A 14,748-nucleotide genomic window follows, 5' to 3' on the forward strand; every position below is an offset into this window, starting at 1 on the left:
GCACACGGTACATCCTGAGAGGGATCAAGAAACATTTGTCTTCCTTACCTGCTAAATATAAGGTGTCTATCAAAGCAGCCACCATCCACCCCTCCGTACTTCGGAAAGGCTGCCCTGCGGGTCAGCCGTGAGGTAAAGTTAGTTGGCGCCTGGCGCCTCTGTTTTGGCTCAGGACACTGGTGGGGAGTAAAGAGAGAGAAAGGGGGACAGGTGGCAACAGGGTTCTTGCAGCGGGCATGCTGCTCCCTAAGGTACTCTGTGATTATACTGTCCAGCGTGGGTGGGGAAGGAAGGTGTCTGTCCAGCTGCTTTTTGATAGCTGGGCTCTGGCTGTAAGCGCCATGGTCCGATTTTTGTCGCAACACTCTAATTTTTCTGCCGTTGCAAGGAGATGGCCTCTCCCTGACAAAGCTAATCCTGCCAATCAGAGGAGAATTGCTGGCGTAAGAAGGGCCTGGAAGGGCAAGTGGACCTTGGGATGCAGACGGCCTTGCCTGAGCATGGACAGAGGTGGCAGTGGAACCTACAGAAGTGTGGCTACTCAAACGGGCTGAGATGCCGTTAGCTATGCGAGGAGTGCGAGGCAGGGTCACAGGAGAGGCAGCAGCCGCAACAGGGGTGAAGGCAGATGAATGAGATGCTGCAGTCATGGGTAGGTCGGCCTCTTTAGTAAGGACAGATGCAGTTTCTCCTAAGCCCTTAGAGATGAGATGGTTCCGAATCAGGAGCAGCAGCTCCTTCTCAGGAAACGTGATCCTTGACTGGGCCACCACATCTGCTTTCTGCAGTCGAGCCAGAGAGACATCTGTGCCGATCAGCAACGGCTTCCCCGAGACACGCTCTATCAGCTCAGCAGCGTATTTGCAGAACTTCACATGCTCGCTGCGCTTATCCTGAAGCACCGGCTCCTTCATCAGCTGCTGAATTTGACAGCTGCTGAAGAGGGGGAGCTTGCTGATAATCTGTCGGACAGTACTGCTGCGCGAGAGCCCCACCAAGGCTTTGCAGGCTAGTGCTCGAATCTGATCTGCATCTGTGATCGGCATCTTTATAGACAGCAATGACAGCAGCACTTTGATGCCGTTGTTGGACTGTACCACATTCCACATCTTAGCTAATGTGTGCTCACTGCTCTTGGGGACCTGAGGAAGCTTTCGCCGAGGAGTTCCAGAGATGAATTTGCCGATACTGGAGATTCGATTATCTGGACCGCATACACAATTGATGATGATCTGAAGGGCTGATTTCTGAATCTCAGCATCATGGATGAAAAATTCACCCTCAGCAACTCCAAGGATGATACTAATACCTAGTGAGGGAAAGAAATAGTTTCTTTAGTTCTCTAAAATGTAGCTTATGAATTCATCAGACAAGTTAGGAAGCCTTCAACAAATTTGAGGAAAATGTGTAATTCTCTTCATTCCGGGAATTTCTGCAGTTCTGCTAATTTAAGATGCATTCTACCTCCCTGGCAAAGTGTTTTCCTACACTGATACTCCTCCGCTTCACCATCAGTAACTAGGGAGTCAAACAACCTTTCAGAGATGGTGATCAGGCATGGCCCAGGAATGCAAAATCGGAGATTATCTGGCACAGACAAAGATGCACAGACATGCCTCTGATTCTTACTGCAGAAAGCAACTCTCTTGTATAAATACTAAAAAAATGGAAACTGAGAAGAAGGAAAGAACCCGTGTTATGAAGGGAAAAAAATAAATCATATCACAGCTTCCAAAAGGATTCAGGAAAAAAAATGAAACTTTGGGGTTTTTTTTTCCCCTCCTCAGACACAATTCCTGTTAATTTCATGTCTGCTTCAGAAGATCAAAACCTTCACTCAAGAAAGAATTGATGTCTGTCTCAAGAAAGGTTTTGTGCCTACCACTGGTACTCTACCAATCTTTTATTTTTATTTTCTTTAAAAGTGTCAGGCTCCAGTTAATGTACAAGTCTTCGATCTGATCCGGGCCATCTCAATCATTTGCATATTGAATCTGCAGGTAGCCAGTTAGAGCATAACTCAAACAACAATAATTGTTCCTCTCCTGTATTCTCAAACGCCATATCCCCATGAGACCTAAATTTCTGGGAAGCTGAGGGAACCTAATAGTCCCATTACAAAATGAGATTTGCCTCCATCTGTATTTAATGAGCTCTTGAAAACAAGTGCAAGTCAAAGACCATGCCTTCAAATTGGTAATCCAACCACAGTGCTAATCACAACACAATTTTAACCATGGTCTACCTTCCCATTTATTTTCAACCTTGACAGTAACTCTAAATACATTAATTATTTTAACCCTTGTCTCACTGTAGGTGAGAAACAGCCAGCTAAAAGCCATGTAGCAGAAGACAATTGAGAAGTGTGTAAGTCATCAGGACCATATTCAGCTTACCCACAGTGGAAACAGTAGATCCAGCTTCATCTAACACATCCACAGGTTCTGCCAGCTGCAACTGGATTTTAGGAACCACAGTCAGGATGGCTAGTACATCCAAAGCATAGCGTACTGTGTCATTCCTGGAAGACAACAACAGAATGACTTCTTGGAGGTGTACATACAGAGTTGTCTCAATAACATAAAATAGCATTCAATCAATTTTACTCCAAAAAATAGGAGTAAATCAGTCAAATCTGATGTACTCTATGGTCCCTTTTGATTTTACAATGTTCCACTCAAAGGGCTGGTCTCCACAGAAGGCAGTGCTCACATGCACAGCACTGCCTGCAGTTTGTCAACATTAATCCCACATGGCCCACAGGCTTCTAAAAGCACTGCAATTCTGTATTTATAAAAATAAGAATGTTAAAGACATCCAGAAAAGCATTCTAAATTGAGCTTCCAAATCTAATCTAACTCTACATCCTAGCTGGGAAACACTGCTGCATAAAATACTCTGTCACTGGTCAAACAGGAAGATTTTCTGAAGTGAAGGGAAACTGTTTAGCAGTAAAACAGACAACTGTGATAGGGAAAAAGGCATCAACAGGCACCAGTTTAAGAGAGACACAGGTGTGTGGAAGGTGATAAGTGCTGTTAAGTAGGAGGTGGGAGAGCAGACCAATGCAAGAAAAGGGGAAACGCTTGCAAGCCTGTATGGAAAAGTAGGAGTTAATCCAGGTAGCAATTAGGAAACAGCTGTAGATACTAAGAAACAGGAGAACAGAAACTACTCAGAGTGAAACCTGAGTGAGGGGGAGGGAGGCAGGGGATTGCAGAAGCAAAAACAGATTTCAAAGGCTTTCAAGTTCAGTTAGGCAAGGAGCTTTTGTAGAAAGCAGAAATAAGGTGGGAGTCCTGGTGATGATAATACTGCTGATGACAACTAGTTATAGCAGACAGTGACTCACCAGTGAACATATCTCTAGAGAGGACTACAGCTGCACTCTGGTGAGCAGATGGTTATTAGGATAAACAGAGGCTGGAACTTTGCACCCCTCCTCCTTTTGCACTGGGGACAGGATCCTAATGGAATACCTATCAGAGCCTGGTGGCAGTTCCCTTTCTTTTGTAAGAGTAAGGGTGCTGCAGATTTTTTTGGGGTAGGGAGGTGGGGGGAAAAGGTGCCACAGAAAGATAACAGAGTATCACGGTACCTCCACAGCTTGTCTGCAGCCAAGACAAGGCAGAAACTTAAAAAGAGACATCATAAGGTGAGTCCCTCTACCAGCAGGTTGAATTTAACAGCTAATGGTGTAGTCTAGGCACATGAGCCTGAGCAATGCAGAGTAACAGTCCTCAGCATTTGTCCTCTCTCAAATGCTCGCTTGTTGCATATTCACACAACTCCTTTGCAGAGTTTTATCTGCTCAGTAAACTCTACTACCAACAAATCAATAAAGTCATACACCATGTCCTCCTCTCCTTGTCAGCACCCAAACAGACATTCCACCTCTTTCCAGGATTAAGGTATGTTTTGACTTCACCCTCTGCTTGAAGGTTTTCTAGCCTATCTCTGACTAAAAGGTAAACAAATTCTGAGACAGAAAGTGGCACAGAATTGTGATTAAGCTGTACTATAATGCTGGTTTCTCAGAAACCAAAGGCCTGAGGCATTTTACATCTTCTGAAGTCTCATTACATCCATCCTTCTACCTCAAAACTTTAGTCCTGCTTTCCACAGTGTTAACTTTCAAAAGCACTGTGCAGCCACAGCACAGGCCCTAACAGCACTAACCAGTACATGCCTGTTTGAAATGCTATCAGAGAGGTAGAAAATCTAGAAATGTAGTGTGCTGCCCAAGAGTCACAGCTTACTGCACTAAAATACAGTACTACAGCAAATAGCTCACCTTGCGTAGTACGTCTTCCAGTTGCATGCTATTGAAATGAGCTGAAGCATGAGCTGGACGCAAGACAATTTGAGAAAAACCTCTGCTGGCTCCCAGTAGAGCTGTGCTGGGCCATACTCAATCAGGAACTCCATCATCTCTACAATCTGCTCATGAGTATACGAACAGGCCTGCAGGGAAGTGAGTTGGAAGCAACAGAGAAAGTTCACAAGGGTTACAAACTTGCACATCACATCCTCCACTGTTGGGATTTAACTGAAAACTGTATCCACAAAGATTAAGTAATTTCTTTTTGTTTTACTCCCCAGCCACAAAAAAAATTGTGACTGTGATATACAATAACAACCTTAAGAAAAATATCTTTTAAGTTTCTTTGCAGTCCTAGAAGGGGTTAGGCCAATTTAAGAAGAAGAAAAGTTACATTAAATTAAATTTCTACGCTGCTTTAAAGCTACTAATCTAAGTAGTCACTAGACCATCATTCAAAATAAGTTTCTGCTAAAATATTTTAAAAAGGCTGCAAAAATTATTCAGTTACAGTCTCTGAGTTCTGACTACAAAATACACTGAAGAAAAAGTAAATTCCTTACAAGCTTGCCTTTCAATAAATGGGTGGTTTTTTTAATTACACAAGGCAACAGCTTATACACATTTCTTTAGCTACTGAAAATAAGCGATTTTTGCAGAAGCAAAAAAAAAAACCCTTATGTTTCCTTTTTTCAGGTCTTCTAGAAAACCATCATAAAATAAACCAGAAACCACAGGTGAACGTGCTCCCTTAAAACAAGCAGCCATAAAATTCAAGTATTTTGGTTTGGTTTGTTTAAAAATACAAATTAAAAAAAAATAATTACTTTGCAGGGAGAAAGTAGGGAAAAAAAAATCATGGCCAACACAAGAATCTCCCAGATCATTCCTAAAAACAATAGCTTCCAAAAGGCACATTTCAGTTGTCATTATCAAATCAAACTTATTTCCAAGTTTTTTGGCATTATGCCCTTTTCTGTACACACAGATTTTGTCATTTCAGAGATTAAAAAGCATAGAAACACCCACAAGTATCAAAAATAACCTGCCTTTAACTTCAGTTTTTGCAAGATGGAAAGGGAACCACAGTAGATGAGTAGGAACCTCAATCTAATGTAGTTCAGTTGAACCTCAAAGGCTCTTCTGTATTTTTCTACTGCAGTGTCATTCCACAAGACAAGAAAAAAGTACAAATAAAAACCGACCCTATTTCTATACATTGCACACTGCCTAGTTATTCCACTCACTGGCTTCAAAGAACATCCACACATGCCTGCAGCTTGGATTCGCTTGAAAAATGCAACAACAATGTTAAAAGCTTGCAACATACTACTCACCTTGTAGGGGGGTTGCGGATGGACCAGAATGCCACCTTCAGTGCGCTGGAGTGACTGCTTCACCTGTTCAAGTTTGATAGCAAGGTGAGCCTCAAAGTATCTACGCAAGGCCATGCAGGTGTGTTTCCCAGTCTGGCGACTGGCAAAGATCTCATCATCACTCAAGAGGGCTCCTTGGTCTTCCAGGTTTAAGATCTCAAGAGTGCTTATCTTCAGAAAGAGGTTGGGTCAGGGAAAAGGGAAAAAAAGTTTCATTAGCTCACTTTTCAGGAAAAAAAGCACCTACAATTCTCAGCTGCACTTGCACTAAACTCAAACTTGCTTTGCTACACAAGACATACAAGCACAAGACATACAAGCACACTGAGAGATGACAAAAACTGTCTGAACAGAAAAGGCTGTCTGCATGGATAAATAGTAAGTCTAAAAAGAACCACTCCCCCCTTCCCTATCTATGAAGAAAGAAATCCACAAGTTAGAGCGTTGATCTGGAGGCAGCGTTGTGCCTAATACTATTAGGCATTATATTACACAACACGAAGGGTGCTTACACCCTGCAGCGCTGATGTCCCCAAGTCAGATATAACCCAAACTATTAGGACTGCCCAGCAATACCATGCAGACTTACCAGCTTTTGTACATTAGCGGTATAATTTGTGCTCATAAGGTTCTGTGGTTACCACAGCACACACACAGTTGTACCCCTCCTGGAACAAGGCTGGAATTATCTGCACCCAAAAGGGTGCATGACAATATCACACATGTATGTGGAATGGTGAGAAACATCTGAACTACCACTAAGCCACCACTGTTTAAGTACTGCTTAACCCAGGAGTTGCACCACGAAGCTCGCAAAGGGCAGCAAGTCTCTGCATAATAATCTTAACAATAAGAAAAATAATAAAGATAAAGGGATCCACATGTACATTGCTTAGAGAGGTGGGGTGAGTTTTCTATCTCTTGGGAACTAAGGAGGGAAAAAACCCAAAGCAGAAATCAAACAAAAGAATAGAATTCTCCACAGTTGCACTATAAAGGGTGCAAAACCTGACACTAAAACGCTGTTCACCATGTAAAACTACAAGCCTTACCAAGTTAACCAGACGGCGAAGGCCATCGTGCCTGTCAAAGAGCTCCAGGACAGCACGGAAGGAGAAGCAAATGGAGAAGAACATGGTTGCATGGCAGCAGCCTGAGGCATGGGAGCACTCCATTAGCCATAATGTGTAGTTTACGACATCTGAAAGCACATTATGGGGGTGCATGCACACCTAGAAAGCAAAAGAACATTCTTGAGAAGGACTTCAGACAAATTACTGAAGAGAGTTTGTCCAAGGAGAATGAGGGTTCCTTGAGGGGCAACAGACAAAGGACAAATATCGGTTACTCCCAGTTTGACCCATGACATCTGAGACATGAAAAAAAAAGTGCCATTTCCAGAACAGTGAAAGAAAGCCCCTGTAGACTAATAAAGCTATGATGCAGCAATGTAGGACTAGCAACTGGCCCATTCCCAGACGTAAACACAATAAATACAGCAGTCTTAGTGTAGTATAATTCCAGAGAGTCCTTCTCCACACCACTTCAAGGTATCCAAAGAATGCTGTGCTAGAGGCACAGAAGGAACAGAGGTTTCCACTGGAAAAAACCAAAAATTCTTCTCAGTGTAGCAGTATCATACGCTATGTTGAAGTTCTAGCAAACTGGGAGCACTGAAGTCTAGGGGGATTGTAGGGACCATCAAATGCAAATCTGAAGTTTGACTTTATCTGGAAATAAGACAACTGAGCTTGTCTTTTTCTTTTCTCAAACCCTGCCTCTGAGACGTACAGACCATGTGCTCAAAACTGCACTTTTGCATGTATTTGTTAACTTCTAACAATAAGGAACTTGAACCCTCTGCCAGGGTCAGCACCAAGAGGAACAGCATAGAGAGCTGAAGCACTGGCACCAACTATATGCTAAGTCAGCAGATTTTTTTCATCTCTTCTCTGCTGGTGTCAGGCACGCTGAGAATACAGTGCTACCAGCTCCAGCCTTGCTTCCACCCCAAGACCTGAGGCTTGGCATAGACTAAGTGACAAGGGACTGCCCCTTGAAACATGCTCTACCTGGAATTTGTAGATATTGAGGATAACATCTGGCAGATGAGACAATGTCACTGTAAAACAGCTGCATGGTTTTACAACACGGCCTGAGGATGTCAAGCAGAAGGAATCCTCATGCAGCACCCTGCCACAGCTTTTGGATTTCCTTTTGGACAACCATGCAAGCAGCAAGTGGAATTAGGGGGAAAAGCAAAAAAGCCGAAGGAAGGGGGTAAAGCAAAGACAGAAGGGGAAAAGGGAGCGTAGAGAGTTCAGAGAAACACCAAAGCAGATCATATGCAGCCAGGGTTGGTCTTTCTGACACAATTGGCAAAAAGAAATGGAAGAAATTTTATTCCTAGCTTCACCTTTCTTGACCTCATAAGAGAGGTAATACAAGGCACAGACAGTCCTGTTCAGCCATGATTATCAAAAGGTTTTTGAACTCGCTCATACAAATGCCTACAGAATCCACATGGATACAGCCTTAAACAACTACTACCAGTCCAGCCTCTACATGCTTAGGAGTGGTTAAGCATGTTAAATCACAATACACATTCAGACAGCATCAAAAACTAGGAAAGAATAAACTAGTAACTGTACATATCTGCTTAACTACTTCAATATTCAAAGTTAAAATTAAACTCCTACTAGACAATGCCAGGGACAAGCCAGGAGTCAAAAGCCATCATTCAAAGCAGAGTAGAATTAGAAGGCTTAAGGCTACAGCACTGCAGTTGCTTTGAATGAATCTAAAGAGCAGGATGCTCCCATATGCCAGTACTAATGCTACTAAAAAGAAAGCTAACTCCATCCCAGCCCAAACCAGGACAAAGCTGAAAGTTCACCTTTTTTTTTCTTGGCACAGTAGCAATTTTAGAGTAAACTAAATCAGTTTGTACATCTGGCTCAGCACACAAGTGCTTGCTTCCAGTAAAAAAAAAAAAAAAAAAAAAAAAAAATAGGAACACTGTTTGAAGTACCCAGGAAACTGAAAGAGTGGACTGCCATATCAACCAGCCTGAAGAAATGCTTGCTGGAAAAACACTACTTGAGAGGAGGAGGATTTCTTTTAAAAAAAAATATTCTATGCTAAAATATGAGGTGAGGAACTCTGCCTTCATTACCAGCTGTTTTAACATTTGTAAACTCAGGCCACAAAGAACCCTTAGCATCATTTAATTTGATTTTCCAAACAATGCAGTCCAGAACTGCATTGGTCTTCTGCTGCTCTCTAACACCACCACAGAAGTTTCTCTGCTGTCTGGAATCTGGCTGAGGTGCTGAGTACCACTGAAGCTATCCACACTGGGCCTGTGCACAGAAAAAACAAGCTCAGGTATAGCAGTCCATTGGAACGGGTGGGAAAGGAAAGACATTTTTTTGAGGGAACGACAGAATAACAGGATGAAAAGGATGATGGAAGTATTGAGACAATGCTAACAAGACAGAGGTCTTCAGTTAACTCCCTAGGAACTAAAATTCGCACCCTTGAACCAAAACACTCAAATACACCAGTATTCATATACTTCCTATTGCCTCTGCACATACCAGTCTTCTATGTAAACTTGCTTTTCAGTTTAGGAGGTGTTTATTGACTGTTTGAACACAAGCAGAAACACTAAGAAATTATGGGACTCACTGCAGTTACAGTAAAAGAATGCTTCTTACCCTCTCCATGGCATCTTGATTGTAGGACAAATAATATAAGCACATGGAGACCCCTGTTGCTGCCATGGAAGGACGAGGAATCTCCAGCAACTTTTGCACTCCTCCATGAGCAACAAACTCCGTTGCAAACTTGTTGTGCAGCAGCAATGATGCCAAATGCTAAGGAAGGATAAAAGCAGATTAGACTGGAATTCTTCAAACTATCATCAAATCCATCCCCTAACCCACAGAAAAACAGATGGCAGGAAAAAAAAAAATCCTCAAGTGCTCCCCTAACTTGTCCACTTTATTTCCTCCTCCCAGAATGCAGTATTTATCCCAAGGACAAAAGCAAAAAAAGGCACTAGCACTTTGTTTTACACATCTTGCAAAAGAAATACAAGAAAAGCAGAGCAACTCAGAATTTATCCAACAGACCACCTTAAGTCTTCCTATTCTTTTCATGTTAATTCACTTTCTATTATCAACAAGAAATACTTAAATTTGCATTCACACTTTGTATATGCCATATTGCTGTCAAAAAGAATTTTACAAGATGAAGTTTAAAGGCTATTATTAAAATGGAATTCTGCAGCTGCACTGAAGTTTGCTACACTCTATATTGCCAACACCTCAAGAAAAACCTTAAGTACCAACCGAGGTAACCTACACCTTTTGTAGGAACACACTGCTCTATGGAAATAAACACTCAGACAAATGAAAATGAAACGGAAAGTAACACTGGAAGATCAGAGACAGAGAAGTTACTGTGAAAGAGGGAATGCACGCACATAAAAATGTAACTTCTGCTGCTGCACTGCAGGTTTGGCTTCAATAAGGTAATTTCCTGAGGTTTTGTACCTTGGCAAGGTAACCTTAAGACTACTCACACAAAACTACTATATTTCAAACATTCAGCTCAGAAATGCCATGCTGGGGCTTCTGAGAGTAAGATGCTTACGCTTCTCACCCCTCACAAATGTCCCTCGAGATGACAGGTAGCGGAACAACCCCGGAATGCCATCTAAGGGCAGCAGGAAAACAAGCATTTGACGGAAAAAGGGATTTTTCTCATGTACTTCCTATATAATTAAGATCTTTTTATCCCCTCCCCCCTTTTTCTTATTTTATGTAACTAAGAGTTATAAAAACAAAACTGCAACGTATTCAAGTTGAGTGAAAGCCAATTCCAATCCCAGGGAATGCTGCAAGATACGTGAGCCAAAAGAAGGTAAGCATTTGCCTTCGACACATGCAGCAGACATATTCAATGATTTTACAATGTTTATGGTATGTTTCATGCATCATGAAAGTAATTTACCTTAAGGGCTTCAAAAGTGAGCAGCACATCGTTGGTTCGCTTCAAATCGATGTAGTACATCATTAGCTCCCTTGATCCCAGTTGCATAAAGATGGGTAGTAGCTGCGAAAAATAGAAATGGAAGACTAGCTGAATGTTTCACAGAAAATACAAGGTCTGTTTTGGTTTTTACTCTCTCAGACCCCCAGTTTTCCCCTATTAGCAGATACCTGTTATGAGAGGTCAGTGGTAACCAGCTCCATCCATAGGAAGCAATAAAGGTTAACAGACCTCTTGTAATGCATCTGCTGACTGCAGCAAGGTGCATGACAGCTGCCACATGGAAATCTTAAGACTCTCCTTCAAGTGCAGCTATGGCAAGTCCACACAGATACCACCCTGGCGATAGGTTCCACTTTCCATCTGTGCAAAGACAACTACCCAACAACTAAACAGAAAAAACAGGACAGCAGGGCAACAAACCAAAACCCTTTGCATAATTCTTTGCGTAACAGCTTTATAGTTTATTCCTATTTTTATATGCTATTCTTGCTGGCATATGAAGTGATCCAGTCAGCATGCAGGGTATTAGGGGGATAATTGTTCCGTTGGCTCTCACAGAAGCAAGGAACACACACTATGTATATGACAAAGCAAAACTGTGTTGATTTTTTCTATTTCAAATTAAGTTAAACCACCTTAAAAAAGATTAGGCAGAGATAAAGATGGCCTGCAGACCTATGCTAACTTCAGTTATATGGTTAAAAAAAAAGGAAGCACGCTAGTAAATTTGACACTGCCCAACTACTTTGTCCACATAAGTAACAACAGCTCTCAAAAGCATCTGCAGAACATGGGCACTGCCATTTCTCATCAGAACAACTGCAGAGGTTACACAAACCACTTTATTTAGAATTTCAAGTTCATTATTTCCTCAGACTTTCAGTTGTGTAAGTCTCTCACATCCTCCAGAAGAAACAGGAAAAATGTCTGTATTTCAAAGTGACTTGCCCTCTGTCATGTAAACAATCACCAACAGAAACCAGCAATAAAATTCTTAGTGCCATGCTCCAACTGCTAGACCACACACCTGCTAGGTTCAGGTTTGAGTATTACCTACCAAGTAATACTCAAACTAACGACTTCATCAATCTGAAAGTCATCAACAACTCAGGAAAGGTTATTGATCTTAATCATACCAGGAAACATCGGAGCGCGGTAACAACAGTTCTGCAAGTTTTTCCCCAAATACCACTTATAGTTTTGTCAGGAGAAATTCAAGTTCAAATTCAAGCACAGAGTGCTTCCTCCCACCTTCATATGCTCACCTCTTGGTATTCCCCTAAGGGCGTCAGGTATTGAAGAATCAGCCTCTGCTCTATGGCAGGAGTCAAAGGGTAAAGTGTGTAATTAGTGCCAATCACCCACGGGGACATTTCTGACCAGCTGCTGTTGGACAGTTCAACAAACATCCGCTCTGGTTCTGAAGCGGAGAAGCCCAGCTTCTGCTTAGCTTTCCGGAAGCCGTCTCTCTCATGCTGTTTCCCTGATTTGCTTTTTCTCAGTCCCCCATCATCTAGCTTTGTAGCAGAGTTTACTCTGCTACTGGTCTTGTGACTTGAATCAAGATGAAAGGAGATATCCATATCAGCAGAAACCTCCTCTTGCTCTCCATCTACTGCCATCTCCCCATAATCCATATCCACAGCCTCTTCATCTAGAGGCAGCAGAGGATCCGATGGCACTTTCCGAGGACTAGGACGCTTGTTTTCTTGTTTTGTAGTCATTTCAGTAACTTGTAACTCTCGTAGCCGTCGAAGCACCAAAGCTACCTGTTCCAGAAAAGAAGCACGCATGAGAACACACTTCCTGCTTCCATCATGCAACTCACATCAGCCGTATTTTTTGTTCTTATCATACAACCAACTTCACAGCATAAAGTGTCAAGTGTGGTGTGGCATACATTTGCCCAGAGAAATAATGATTCCAAAGTGAATAAGAGAACTCCAATCCTTTTTACTACAGCTACTTTCATCTAAAATACCAGCACCTGGTTTGAAAGAAGAAAGTGCTTTGAAAGCCATTAAGAGCAGATGAGCTATATTGGTGCTAACAGAACCACATACCAACTTGCACCATCTTTCCATCATCTCTGCCCAGCCTAGAATAAAAGCAACATTCCCTTTCAAAGCAGCAGCTCTGATAAATCGCAGTTCCACAAAACCTAAGGTCACACTTTCATTTTTAAAGGCCTTAACTGAACAAGAATTAGAATTCACCTGTGCTTCAACACATAGTACCGTGCCCTGGGAGACAAATTTGCCTATCCTACATTCTCCCGAAAGTCATCTCAATTGCTGATAATCATACAGGATCAACACTGCACTGATGAAAGGTTTAGTATAGAAGTGAATAGAATTTCATACTAAGTTGTCCCTATGTTGATTTACCTTTCATTTTAAAATCCCTGTCCAGTATGTAAATCGTAACATGCAACAGTTACAGATATAAAGCTTCTGAAAATTTTTAAGGAAGCTATGAATGAGTCCCATCAAAAAGTACAGTATTTGCCTTCTTATGTTTCCAGTGGCATTTTTAACACAACTGGTATAACAGAATAATCAGGCTGCATGTACCAACCTCAGCAAATGCACGGTCAGGAAAAGATGGAAAGCATGAGCTACTGACTCTTACAGATCTTACTACAACCACTGTAAGACCCATATATTAACTCAAGAATGTAAGCTTCCCAGAAATGGGGGGGGGGGGGGGGGGGGCGGGGAAAAGGTATCTGCCCTCTAAAAAAGGAAAAGTGATTGACAGATCATTACCAATTGCGAGTTCTCATCCCTGTAATTTGCAGCAATATCTTGGTTTTCCATAGCTCCTCCTAACAGCCCCGTTGCATACGTCCTTAGTGGCTGATCAGCTTCTCGTGCCCACTTAAATAGATTTTCAACTATGCCTTCCTAGAATGAAGAAAATAAGAAAGCAATTCCAACAGTTGTATTTAATTTTTAACTTCTCTGTTACAGTGAAAGCATCTGTTGGTAACAATTCTCCCTATCTCTAGTAATGACGAGGCTAGACTTCCTACCCATCATGTAATGAATCATAAATATCTGAAATCAAAAAAAGAAATAAATCTAACATTTTAAGCTGCATAAAACTGTTCCTAGGATTCAGATACTTGAAACCAGGACTCACACACCTGCACAGGTCTTCTGAAGTGGCCAGTCAACCTACTGCCTAGGAAGTAGCAAAACACTACAGGTAAATTGATTAGTTGAAATAAAACAAGCCCAAGCTCCTGTTCCACTAATATACATCTCCAGCAGTTTAGCAGAACTCAAAGAAGCTGTGTTGAACTTACACCAAGTAGAACAGAACTTGGCTAAATTTCTCACATTTCGCTAAAAGCTTACTAGGGCTAAATTGAAAAAAGTCACTTAAATATGCAAGCTACATGATGCTAGAGGAACTCTTTAATGACAACTCATCAAGCAAAAGAACAATTCTCATCTTAGTCAAAAATGCATAACGTTTGGAGAAGAGAGCAAGTGTATCAATCCATACAAATGAAAAACAATGTTAAATATGGTTAGTATTTTTAACAGTAAGAAAATCAGCAGTGTTTGAACACAGTCTGTCAGGCAACTTTTAACAAGGCCAGATATGTGTAATTAAAAAGTAAAACAGTCAACTAAAAAGACAATGGTTTAGAATTCAAGATTCAATTTTTCCTCCAAATCATTACTGGATTTTGAAACATCATACAACAACAGATCATTGTTGTGACAGCAATGTCGCACATAATTTCAATCACAGGTACAATACAAAAGATCAGTTAAAAGTAATAATGAATAAACATATGTCTCAATGAGAACTCTCAGCTTACAGATTCTTAAAGAGTTGCCTGTTATACATTCAAAGAAAACTGCATTATTATTTAAATGCTCTTATGTCCCTTAAAAAAACAAAACAAAACACTTGTAAGACGTAAACCACCTCAGACAGCAGAGGGCTCCTTTATGATGGAACAGTGCCCTCCTC

The 14,748-nt window shown here is 41.5% G+C and overlaps 1 protein-coding gene across 7 annotated transcripts in view; it reads right to left on the reverse strand.

The window, feature by feature from the left end:
• The window catches only part of DCAF1 (DDB1 and CUL4 associated factor 1), a 53,841-nt gene that overhangs the window by 25,913 nt on the left and 13,180 nt on the right, over positions 1-14,748 (reverse strand). For all 7 annotated transcript variants that reach the window (XR_013928110.1, XR_013928111.1, XR_013928112.1 and 4 more), the window contains exons 6-14: positions 13,527-13,664; positions 12,024-12,527; positions 10,717-10,818; positions 9,417-9,575; positions 6,750-6,929; positions 5,659-5,868; positions 4,295-4,464; positions 2,397-2,521; positions 49-1,309 (exon numbers count right to left, since the gene is read on the reverse strand). Coding sequence is in view for 4 of the 7 variants with exons in the window: in XM_080387462.1 (XP_080243588.1) it covers positions 49-1,309; positions 2,397-2,521; positions 4,295-4,464; positions 5,659-5,868; positions 6,750-6,929; positions 9,417-9,575; positions 10,717-10,818; positions 12,024-12,527; positions 13,527-13,664 (2,849 nt within the window). In the remaining 3 variants the exon portion in view is untranslated. The remainder of the gene's footprint in view (positions 1-48; positions 1,310-2,396; positions 2,522-4,294; positions 4,465-5,658; positions 5,869-6,749; positions 6,930-9,416; positions 9,576-10,716; positions 10,819-12,023; positions 12,528-13,526; positions 13,665-14,748) is intronic.

Source organism: Falco punctatus (genome assembly GCF_963210335.1).
Source record: "Falco punctatus genome assembly, chromosome: 4".
Lineage (NCBI taxonomy): Eukaryota > Metazoa > Chordata > Aves > Falconiformes > Falconidae > Falco > Falco punctatus.